Source organism: Microtus ochrogaster, chromosome 5 (assembly GCF_000317375.1).
Source record: "Microtus ochrogaster isolate Prairie Vole_2 chromosome 5, MicOch1.0, whole genome shotgun sequence".
Classification (NCBI taxonomy): domain Eukaryota; kingdom Metazoa; phylum Chordata; class Mammalia; order Rodentia; family Cricetidae; genus Microtus; species Microtus ochrogaster.
Window position 1 is genome coordinate 63,413,206 of NC_022012.1, and position 12,786 is coordinate 63,425,991.

Below are 12,786 nucleotides of genomic sequence, written 5' to 3' on the forward strand. Positions count from 1 at the left end.
GTGTGGTAACACAAAGATAATTAAAGGTCATTTTTTTTGTTTTTTTGTTTTTTTAATGAATTTGAGGATCACAAGAAATGGGTACCAGAATGTAAAATGTGAACAATTGTCTAACACATGAACAAGATGAGAGGAAGGTATTGAAACCAGCAGGAAAGTGATGAAAATTATATTAGATTTTATACTGAAGTATAATAATATAACCGAATGAGACAACATGAGTCATGAGAAATCTATATGCTAAGTTTTACCTTCAGTTATTATCTCACCAAGATTTAGCCCATTTCGTATGCTGTGTTCACGATGTCGTGTTGGTGCTTTTCCATCAGGAAGTGGGGTCTAGGTCTATTCCCCCTTGGAACTCAGCAAAATTTTGCAGTTGCCTCCCCCAGAACATTGCGGTGAATTATGTATCCTGATTCTGGAAGCTACTCACGAGAGTCACTGCTATATTTTGTGTATCCTTGAGATTTGTCCCCTCTGATTTAATTCATGCACTCAAAAAGAGAGGAGATTAATTTTTATGGTACTATATTTCTCCTATCAAATAAATCACTGGGTGTAATATTGCCATTAGCAGACTTCTGTTGTACAAAACCTACATACAAGCAGTGTGATTTACAACCATGATGCAATCAATCCATTTTCAGAGAAGTAATGTCTGATATTAAGTCTTTTACTTAAATCTGCAGAGATAATTTATAGTGGTATAATTTCAGTTCATTGGGTTTTACTAAACTGAAAATAAAATCTGATTTCTCTTCTAATGGAAAATGAACATTAAAAGAATGTAATATAAACGGTAAATTACAAGGCAGTGAAAACACAGATGCTCCTCTTTCATTTGCATTTCTCTCTTTTTGTTAATTTCTCGCCAAAGGTAATACTTTATATTTACTAAACATCGATTTAAAAAGGGATCAGGGTAACTCGCTTCATTGAATTTCAAGGAAGTTGTAAAGTGAGGAATGACTGAATGCAAGTCAGAGAGATGACGATCTGGTGAATAGTTAGCTTCCTGTAGAGGATTTATGCTTCTCTGAAAGGAATCTTTTTTCACACTGAGGCTGGGTTTTGAAGAAATGGGAACATGTCACAGAAGTGACCTAGTTTTTCTTCATCTTGGGGTTTGAAACTTTTGCAAGCATGAGACATATCTATCTCACATTTGAATGTACCTTGGATTTGCAATATTTTCCCGGGTTGTTTATGCCATCGCTCCTTTTCTATATCCTGAAATTATGAGACATTAACTTAATGAGACATATTCATGAATAGGGGACTAAACATGGTCAAATGTCTTGGAAGACTGTTATATCCAGGAAGCACAGCTTAGGAGTCTAGTCAATGTGCAGAGAATGCATCATTTCCGCTGTTATTCTGTTTGCAAGCGTTTGTGGAAGCTTAATATCCTGGGTTAGTACACTGAGGAGAATAATTGAATTTGGATAGAATTAGGAAAGTTCACAGCTCAGGACAGATTGGCGAGGAAACGGTGACATCAGAAGCTGACTCTGATTGGCGGTGTGCTCTTATGAAGCAAGAGCAGAAACGGAAACCTTCTTCCGGAAGTTTCAGTTGGAAAGTTGGTTGAAGTCAGCACTTCTGCCTTGCTCCCAGGTGAACAGCAAAGTAGTCCAACATGATAGTGTTCATCTTCCTGGGTAAGTGTGGCTAGTGTGGCTAGTTCTGAATTTATTGCAATATTAACTCTTTGTAAACTGAATGCTGTCCCATATAGCTTAAGTTCATGGAAACAGCCATAAGAAATGCCAATGATATTACCAACGTGTGCTTTGATGTTATTTACTGCTTTTGAGAAACGTGCATTTACCTGCAGTCATTTGTTTCTAACTCTATAGAAAATACAAAACATGAACTTTTCATTGCTCCATCACATTGCTCCTGTAAGTAAAATAACCTAGATGACTTTGAACCACTTATTAAGATCTATTTTCGATATGTGTAAGAACTTTTGAAAAATGCACCTATCCAGTATAAACTCATAAGTTAAAGATGACAAAGTTTTATTTTTCTATTTAGCTTTAAAAGCAGATTAAAGGGGGAGAGAGATAGAGAGAGAGACAGAGAGACAGAGCAACATAAATTGTCCCTCTAATTTTCAACCCTAATAACCAGGAACAGCTGTGGCGAGCAAAGCTGCTGGACTCTGTATTAATGCTCTGCTCTTGAGTGACATATATGGCCTCTAGGTAAAATGTGGGCTCATCTCTCTTGCATTGGGGTGTTATAAGAGGTTGGTTCAAATAATTTTCCTTTAATATAGAGCCCACAAAAATCTACTTGGTAGATATGTGATTGATGAAGGTTAATATGTTAGCATCTATGTATTGATTTCAGAATGAGGGAATAATTGTGATTATACTGGATATTAATAAACAAACTGGAATATTTTCTGTGCTATAACTATAGTTGTTGATGAATGGGACTAAATAAAGCCAGAAAATAATGTAGGTTATACCAAATTACATTAAAAAGAAAGGGAAAGCAAAATAAATCAAATCCAAGAAAATTAGCCAGGAAGTAAAGGATCATTTGTACATTTTCAATCTCTCCATGGAAATTCTTGTGTTGAGAGGTTTTGATTCTTCTTGTTCTTATGATGTTTTCTTATTTATTAGTTTCTAGTATTTATAGCTTCATTATATAGAAAACTCTAGTAGCTTCAACTTTGTAGCAAAGTATCAGATCACACAAATCATGTCCCTTCTTCCTCAAGGCTTCTGCTGAAAAGGCTATTGTCATTTGCTGTCATCCTTTACTTCCAAATTAACACAGAAAACAGGTTGTGTGAGAAAAGGAAATTAAAGGTTAGGACTGAAAATTTCTCTGTCCTGCCCAGCTCTTGTTCAGTATATATAATTACATCCTATGATGAAGCAAAGTCCTGTTGCCCAAAACTATGGGGGAAATGGTGAATTTGTTAATGAACTTTATACATTCTTAAGAGGGTAATATACTTTACAGCATTCTTTGTCTTATTACTTTTAACATGACTTTTTTTTTTACTTTTAACATCAGTAGAATTTTTGACAAATCCCATTTCAAATATCAAGCCCATAAATCATAGCCAGGAACAAGTAAGGCGGAGTGGAAAGAGAAAGCTGGGCTTTGGTTTCTTGCGGGTCAAATTCATTGCATGATTTCTTTAGTCCATTAGGTACACCATTTAAGTATAGAAAATAGTGCATAATTCAAGTGGAATACTCAACAAGCAGTTGAAAAGGAGAAAGACATAAGACACATTTGGGGAAGAGCTTACATGGGATCACTTCAATGAGGACCTGGGGAGGGTGACATGCAGGCAAATGTGAGTTTCCTAACTGAGTTGGTCACATGTGCCAGGATGACTGCTATGCCAGCTTTGGGGACTCTGAGCTAAAGACATGAGCCTACCCTCTTAGTTTAGAAACTCAGGAAGAATTATATGGGGCCCAGTCAGTTTTCTTGGATTCTTAGAAAACGGGGGTTGGAAAGAAGTAACACAAATGAAATTTACTTTATACCTTATAACACTATATTGCCACAGAGAACCACAATTAACCAACCCCTTCTTGTAAAATAGGTAGATGCCTTGGCTCACACAAAGCTTGTAGTTCCTATATCTGACTCCATTGATATTCTTATATTTTTGCATTTGTTGAAAAGGCAAGTATCTGTTTTATATGTTTGATAAAAGAAATTGATTTAATTGTAAAATACAATTAGGATTGCTATTGTATTGATTGCTTTCAGAAAACTTTCCTGAAAATAACTTTTAAATACCTGTATGATTTATTAGTTATTATATAGACCTCATCTGTTAAGAGCTAAACTGATGTAAACCAACATATACTAATTGGATACTTGTAAAATGCATCTGTGTGTTGAGAGTACAACTCTGAATTGCCCCTATTACCTGTCTAGTAAACCTAAAGAATATAGTGTTGTAGAGAGGCCCATGAATACACACTGCAGGGCAAGAAATTCTACACTTTTGGAATTTCTAGGCTTCAAGGGAGACAAAATAGGGGTGTGTGCTCATTTCGGTGATAGAAAAAAAAGTAGAAACTTCAGAGTTTTCCATAACATAGATAATGATCACAATCAGTTTGAAAGGACAAAGTGTTACCCCAGAGGACAAGAATTAGGTTGCTTACTAGAAGCCGGAGGGTAAACTTCAAAGAAGAAAGGCAGCTTGGAGCACTGCAGAAAGTTTTATGATTTCTGGGTTGCATGTGATAAAGAATACGAAAGTCATGTCATGAGGAGCCACCCAAAGAGACTAAACAAAGAAATGGCAGTACTAAAAGTGTGTTCCATACATAAGGTGACATAAAGAACTGCTCTGAGTCAAACAAATCCAGAGAACAGGCAATTAGCCAGGGAAGGATGTTCAAAGTGCAGAGGCACAAACTTTGCAGGTAGAGAGATATGGGGCATGAAGTTGGGGATGCATTAAAGCATCTTTCGTGAATTGTTGGATGTCTACCCTATCAGTGCCATTGTTGATGAAGTGCAGGGATTCACCATAGAGGACTGATGAAGCGGAGAAGGTTAAATAAATCTGAGTCTGGAATCTTGTCTACAGCATGCCAATAGAGAAAAAATACTCTTTATCTAGGCTTCGTATTGAAACTATTAGCATTAAATCATATATTTGAGAATCTTCAGTCTAGATTTTTATATCAAGCAGTGAGAGAAAGAAGATTCTCCCTGAAGAGTATGAATAAAACCAAGAAAGTTCTGGAAGCAGAACATAACATGAAAATATATTTTAGCTGAGCAGTAAGGGGATGACAGGTCTCAATGGATGGTATAAGGTGGTGAATCATCAAGAGATCTAGAAGAGACCATTTCTAGAGGAAGAGGGAGATTCTAGGAAAACAAATCATCCAAGTGACCAGACACTGACAGATGAGACAAAGTCTTAAAAGTGTCATGTGTGATGTTAAGGGTTAATAAAAGAAATGTGTTAAAAGTGGTTTAGGGACTGGAGAGATGGCTCAGCAGTTAAGAGTGCTTGCTGCTCTTCCCAAGTATACAAGTTGGGTTCCCTATGCCCATGTTTGGCAGCTTGCAATCACATTAAGAACCAGCTCCAGGAGATCTGACTCCCTCTTGCGGCCTCCATAAGCACCCACACATGTATGCATAAGTGCACATAAACACAAATTGAAATAAACCTGATTTTAGAAGTGTTTTTGATGGAACAAAAGGAATAAAAAATTCCACAAGTCAAAAAGTAAGTGGAAAGTGAGAATGCAGAGCTGGCAAATAATAGATCTTGTCTAAGAATCTTAACACATCGCAGCAACAAGTAAGGGCGTGTAAGTATTTCTGTGCTTTGTGGGATTGGAATTCTTTGGGTATATGCCCAAGAATGCTAGCACTCCATCTATCTTCAGTTTTTTGAGAATCTTCCACACCAATTTCCACACTCCTGCCAACAGTGTAGGGTCTTTCTTCACGTTCTCACCAGCATTTGTTGTTTGTTTCCTTGACAAAAGCCATCCTGCCTGATGTGAGATGCAGCAGCAATGAATTATGCATTTGTACTTCCTTGATGACTTAAGGGTGCTGAACATCTTATCAAACAGAGGGACCATGTGGCGGGAGGAGGAGGATAAGGGAGAAGCCATACAGGGTCAAGTAAGACTAAGATACAAGGATACATACATATGAAAATGTCACAATGAAACCCATTACACTGTATGATAATTACAATTAATGAAAATTACCTATTTACAACTGAGAAATACAGAACTATGGGGAGTGGGAAAGAAAAAAATTTTTCCATCTCCTAATAGTTCTGCCACATAGTATTGCCCATAATTTTGTCTTTCGCTGTCAATAGCTTAAATTTGAGGGAATTCAAATTTGGACACCAAATTGTAACCCTGCGAACATGTCGTTATTTTCTTGTTGTTGCTGCTGCTGCTGCTGCTGTTCAAGTTGCGAGGCTAAGCTCAGAAACTGAATCCTCTTCCCAGACAAACAACTGTGCACATTTAAGGCAGCAATGCTTGATTGATACGAACGGCTGTGAGCAGTCATGGAGATCAATGGAAGACACCTGCATTGTTCCAGGTAAAACCTAGTGTATTAAGTCCAGTTCTAACAATGCCAGCTTCTCCATCAGCAGAACTCGAAGTATTCTGCAGGATGTTGTATATGACTTCTCTTCCCTGCCCTGGAGAGAGAACAGAAATATTTATACTCATAGGAAAGTGACAACTGTCACACCCAAGTGCTCACACATTTGCTCAGAATAAAATATTTTAAGATGAGGTCAGAAGATGACAAAAAAAAAGCCCTTACTTGTTTTGATGATGAAATGCCTAGTTGACTAGAGAACATTAAATGTTGTATTAAAATATTATACTTAATATGTCATAAATCAAAAGTTATTTAATATGTTAGTAAATGAGTCATTTGCAATACATTGCAGTAATATTTGAATAATTATTTTATATGTGAAGCAGGGAGAAAAGTACCCAAGTATACAAATAAATAATTCAATTATTTTTTAATGAAAAAACATTATAGGTTAGAGGCAAATTAATTTTTACCCAGAAAATGAAATACTGGTAATTATAAATGACTTATTATTCATAAAATGCTAAGTGTTAAGAGAATTTTAACTTTTCATAAAAATATTAGAATCACTTGCATATCTTTTAATATAGTTTTAGTAACAAATACAATAAAATAGGTTACAACAAAAGAGCAAACAAAACAGTTAAAGTGACAGGATAGTTGAGACTAAATTGCACACCAGTCACCCCATATAAAATCAGCTTGGATATTATTAAACAGCAACCATCATTTAAAACACAGAAAGCTTTAAAGTAGTTTGGGAAGCATTCTGTGGGTGGACACACACACACACACACACACACACACACACACACACACAAAACATTTTGTTTAAAAAGTTGCTTCTAATTTGTTCCACAATAGACATCCTGATATTCTGACTCTTGTAATCTTTCTGCCCTCCTCCCACATGAAGCTCCCTGAGCCATAGATGCAGGAACTGTGATACAGATGTATCTGCTGGGGCTGTCTGGGATCTACTGGGGCTGGCTGCAATCCACTCAGGCTGACTGGAATCCACGTGATTTATTGATCTCTGGACTGTATCCAGTTGAGATTTTGTGTCATAGTATCTATTTACTGTGAAGAGGAGCTCCTTGGACTGGAGAGATGGCTCAGCAGTTAAGGGCACTGGCTACTTTCCAGAGGACCTAGGGTAGATTTCCAACACCCGCATGGCACTTCACAGTTGTCTGTACCTCCAGTTCCAAGGGATCTGATAACTTCTGTTCTCCATTGACACAGGGCATGCATGTTGTACCCAGACAAACATAGAGTCAAAACACTCACCACACACGCACAAGTAAATCTTAGAGAGAGGGGAAAAGGAAAACTTCTTTGATGGAGAGTTAATAGCTACATTTATCTTTGGGTAGAAGGATAAGATTTAGAATTAGTAGGTCTAGCAAATTCAGTAGTAGATTTTCTTCTAAGATCCATGATCTCATTAGTCAGGGGAAGTTAGCTAGGTTTCTAGTAACAGACATGACTGCTTTCCTGTCGAACAGGTCTTCACTCCAATTAGAAAGCTACTGGTTACCACCAATACGTGAGTGACACTTACTGCACCTTTATGAATATCTTTCCAAAGTCTGTTTACGAAACAGTCTGCCACAGAAATGGCTGTATAAACAGGATTTGAACAATGGCAAGACTAATAGACACGCTAGTGAGGAAGGGAACAATCTCAGCAGAATCATTCCCTTGGACAAGGAAGTACAGGCATCTGATGACTGCCAAGAAGGGGAGAGTTGGTCTCTTCAAGAGTTGAGGGGCATAATTGGTTGTTCAATACAAAGTTATCAGCCTTGAAACATATTCACACAGCAATAAAAACAGACTCAGTAGATTGTTTTTATAAATCTGTGCAAACACACACACACACACACACACACAGATATCATCTTTCTCTCTGTCTATGTAACAAATCAGAGAATAAAAGACTATCAGTTTGAGAGGGGGAGTAATTGAACGAGTAGGAAGGAGGGGATTTGAGAGGAGCTTGAAGAAGGGAAGGGGGAACAATGTAATTATATTGTATAATTACAAAAAATTACATTGTATAATTGTAAAAAAATGTATAAAATTTTTAAATAAAATAAAATGAACCGGGGGTCCATGTGTAGCTCAATGGTAGTGCATTAACCTGATACATAAGCAGGCAAATTACACCCCTCTTAGGAGGGACAAGGGGGGCAAAATAGAATGAGTAAGCTGTCCCTAGACAGTGTGGTCAAGTTTCTCTCTTTTCTGTTTGGTATTTGTAATTTCTATGCATTAGAGGACTTCTTAGTAATTACACTAGTAACTCCACCCTTGATCCAGATGCTTTTATATCAAAACCCCTGAATGGTGGATTGCTTAAAAACAGAGTCCAGAATTTATGAGTATTCAACAAATCCTGATTGATTCTGATTCACTCAGTGTTTGGGGGACAAACGATATGACTTTTTTTTTTTTTTTTTTTTTTTTGGTTTTTCGAGACAGGGTTTCTCTGTGGTTTTTGGAGCCTGTCCTGGAACTAGCTCTGTAGAACAGGCTGGTCTCGAACTCACAGAGATCCGCCTGCCTCTGCCTCCCGAGTGCTGGGATTAAAGGCCTGCGCCACCATCGCCTGGCCCGATATGACTTCTTTGGCACTTTCTGGGTAACTTAAATACCAAGGGGCCTGGTTTTTTGAGTACTGTACCCATATCAAATATAATATTTATAAACTTAAAGGCATCCCATAGCTAATAATATTTCTGTTTACTGTTAAAAATCTGGAGGATAAAGTCACTTTGATGAACATCCTTTAGCAAACCAAGATAATCTTTCTAAACTCATTAATTTCTTGGGTTGATGCATTAAAAGCATTTGGGGAAGAAGAACTAAAGTTTATATTCAGATTAATATCTTCAGTATTATATGTGATTATGAAACCCAGGTGACTCCTGCAAGATAAATAATTCATCACATTGTAACCTGAGTATCCAGTCTTTGGTGGAAAAAGATTTCCGATTTAAAGAGTGTCTTTGTATCGATGACCTCCACTGTACAGTGAACAAACTTTTTGGGAAAAAATGCATCAATAAGACAGGTAATATTCATTGAATCAGTTCTTTATTTCAAATCTCAGTCATTGTGCATTCATTTTTGTAGCACATTTACTGTATTTCAGTGGCTAATATTCTATTGATATGTCTGAGTTCAAGCAGGATATTGATATATTTTCTAATGTTATTAAATCTGTTATATGTCTAATGTGGCTGTTAAAACTAAGTTGGAAAGTACTTTCTTTTCTATACTCTAGAACAGTAGAGAAAGAATTGACACTCTTGCTTTCTTCAATTACTGGTTTACATAGTACTGTAGCTTCACAATTCATTATGTTATACATAAAAAAGTAAATTTGTGTGATTAATTGTTATAGAATTGGCCTAGATTTTATGGCACGAGTGAGCTTTGTAGCTTATCTTTCATTTTCCATATTTATATTATAGTTTGCTTTTTTCTATGTGACTCCTATGACTTTTATATCTGTAGATCTCTGTAATATGCTGCTCTTAATAGTTTCTGGTTGTTTTTTAATGTGTGTAGAAATTATACTGGTTTTTTTTGTTCATGTGTTGGTAGTTTGTTCTGTGTGTGTGTGTGTTTCTTATATTTTGTGGGGTTCATTTGACTTATAATCTGGCATTCATTTTTAGTTTTGTTTTCTTTAACACAAAATGGTGGTGAGCTCTCACCCATGTATGAATCAGCTGTAACACCCCCACGTTGTTGCTAGCTCATCTATTCTTTGGATCTTCTTTTCTTAGGTTCTTTTGGTCTTTGGGGGCCCACAACCCAGCTCTCAAATAAATCACATTGAGTCTCATTCTTTCTTATTAATGCCCAGTCTTAGCTTGGCTTATTTCTAGTCAGCTTTACTTACCTTAAATTATCCCATTACCTTTTGCCTCTGGACTTTTACCTTTCTCTATTTCTGTATATCTTTTCTTTTCCTTCTTAACCTGTGTCTGGCTGTGTGGCTGTCCCCTTCTTTTCTTGCTCCTCTATCTTCTCTTCCCAGATTTCTCATCCTATTTATTCTCTTTGCCTGCCAGCCCCACCTATCCTTTCTCCTGCCTTGATATTGGCCATTAAACTCTTTATTAAGCCAATCAGGTGTTTTATACAAGCAAAGTAACACAGCTTCACAGAGTTAAACAAATGTAACAGAAAAGAATGTAACCCATATTCACACCATTAAACAAATGTTCCATAGCATAAACAAATATAATACATCTTCAAATAATATCCTGCAACACTCCCAAATCAAGGCTCAGGGAACACTGAGGAGCAGAGAGTAGATTGACTAAGTGCAGAGGTGGTGACAAGATATGAAATGCTGCTCTCTGGACATGATATAGCCAATGCCCAAGTCAACCCACACCAGCCATGGTTGCCTGCACGAGACCCACACAAAATAAGACCCTTTGAAATTCCAGCATGGGTGGAGAAGACGTTCCCAAGGTCTGATCCTTAGGAGATAAACTATTGGCATTTGATGGCTAATAACAAAGGGCAATGACCTTAGTTTGGAGATACTGGTGCTAGTAGTTTGTCCAAGTTCCCATGGATATTTCCATATCCATTTCCCAAATAGAATTAATTTGACTCAGTGATCTACTACTACTACTACTACTATTACTACTACTACTACTACTACTACTACTACTACTACTACTACTACTATTACTACTACTACTACTACTACGAAGAAAAGAATGAGAAGAATAGTAATAAAGAATAAAGAAGAGGACATAGAATTTAAAGTGAAACAATGAAACAATTTGGCAGGTCTTATGAAAAGTCAGAGAAACCTGTAGGGTGTGGATATGATCAAAATACATTGTAAACATGTATCATAATTTCAAAAAAAATAATTATAATAATAAAACATAGTAATACAAAATAAGAAAAATTTACTTGGTACTCAGTTTTAGCTCATTTTATAAGGAGTCTAGATAGCAACAATCTTTTTCATTGAATCAATTTGTTCTTTGACAACTCCCATACTTCTTTTTCTAAGAGGGAAAAAGCAGGGCACAATCATAATTATATCAAAATAAAATCAAACTCCAACAGTGTAATTAATTGTCTCAGTGTCTAAGTGTCTGGGAATCATTCAGAGTCTTCTGACTTCCAAACGGCTTGGGAAATTCCACATCTTTGGCTCTGCCCTAACCAGAACACACAGCCTATCTTGTGGGCTTATTCCATACATACTGCTGTCTTTGGTGGACACCCCATAGTCCTAGCCTCTCTAATATGCTGGAGCCCCCACTGTAACTCCATGAATAGTCTTCTGGCCTCTCTCTAGGTATTTTGACCCTAGTACTTGATGACAAACCTCAGTTTCTCTCCATGATTTCCTCAATCCTTGGATCTCCATTTCCACTCAAGTTGAACCTTTACAAATGGCCTCCTGGCTTCTCTGAAAGGATTCCATCATAACCACAGGGTGACAAACCTCAGCTTCTCTCCATTACTGTTTTGTGCCTTCACAACCAATACCATGTGGTAGCCTCTCACGTATTACCAAACTCAGCTGTCCTCATGGGATGTAGCCTTTGCTCCCCTGAACTACAGCATCTTCTCAGAAGAGTTCACCTGAATGTCCTTTCAAATTATTGTCTCCTCTGCTTCATCACTTCGTTAACATATAGTTCATTTAAAAGTTGTTAATTGTCAGACACCAGAGCTATCCTAGGTACCTTCCTTGTTGATCTTTAGTTTAATTCTGAAGTCAAGAAACCTATTTCAGACTATCTCAATTCTAATGAAATTCAAAATTTCCAGGTATCACTTTTACAGTGTGCTGTGTTCTACGTGATAGCTATGCACCCACCCACAATGAACATGCACATAGAGTATTTGACAACATAGCAGAGGAAATAATTGCGACTTCAAACATTTCATAGAACCGGTAGAAATTCAGTAACCTGGGATTTTTAGGGAGGAAAAAAAGAAATATGTGTTGTAACCAGAGGCAATAAAAGGAACTAATAACCATTTGAGGAACAGCAAATTCTTTGTTGTGCTGTATTGTAAGATGGAAGAATATCTCAAGATGATTTGAGAAAGAAACCAGATGCTATAAATCAGGGAAAGTTGGACTTACTTGCTTTTCTGACATGATTCGATTTAATGCTTTGCTGCTAGGAGTTGTATATTTTAAACAGAGATATGCAAAATTGACCTTTTTTTAAATGTCTCTTTGAGGAATTCGAAGAGAATGGAAAAAAAGTGAGATATCACCCTTGTCCAAACTAATGAGAAGTGACACGCTTTCAAACCAGCACAGAAGTCCTGAGAATTATAAAATACACTTCAGTGAAAAATTATGAATTATAATCATGAGTACTTGGTGACCAGTTGGAAATGTGTGTGAAGGCATCTAAAAGATCAGGAAGAATAATAACCTTTGTTAGTGAAATTTCACAATCTAATTAAAGAATCCCAAATGTTGACAAGTTGATGAGGAACATTGTGGCTACTGTAACGTCCTCCATCTCTACTCAATCCCCCTTCCTTCCCATCTCCCCACAAATTCTTTTCTACCATTCATTGATGTGGGAGTGTCATATATCAATCTGTTGATTTCATTGGTTAAGTAATAAACAAACTGCTTGGGCTCATAGCTTAGAACATAGGTGGGTG

At 36.9% G+C, this 12,786-nt stretch overlaps 1 protein-coding gene across 1 annotated transcript in view; it reads left to right on the forward strand.

The window, feature by feature from the left end:
* Nucleotides 1-1,642: 1,642 nt before the first annotated feature.
* The window catches only part of Gfral (GDNF family receptor alpha like), a 51,644-nt gene continuing 40,500 nt past the window's right edge, over nt 1,643-12,786 (forward strand). The window contains exons 1-3 of the mRNA XM_026778980.1: nt 1,643-1,664; nt 5,956-6,090; nt 9,026-9,178. Of these exons, the coding sequence (XP_026634781.1) occupies nt 1,643-1,664; nt 5,956-6,090; nt 9,026-9,178 (310 nt within the window). The remainder of the gene's footprint in view (nt 1,665-5,955; nt 6,091-9,025; nt 9,179-12,786) is intronic.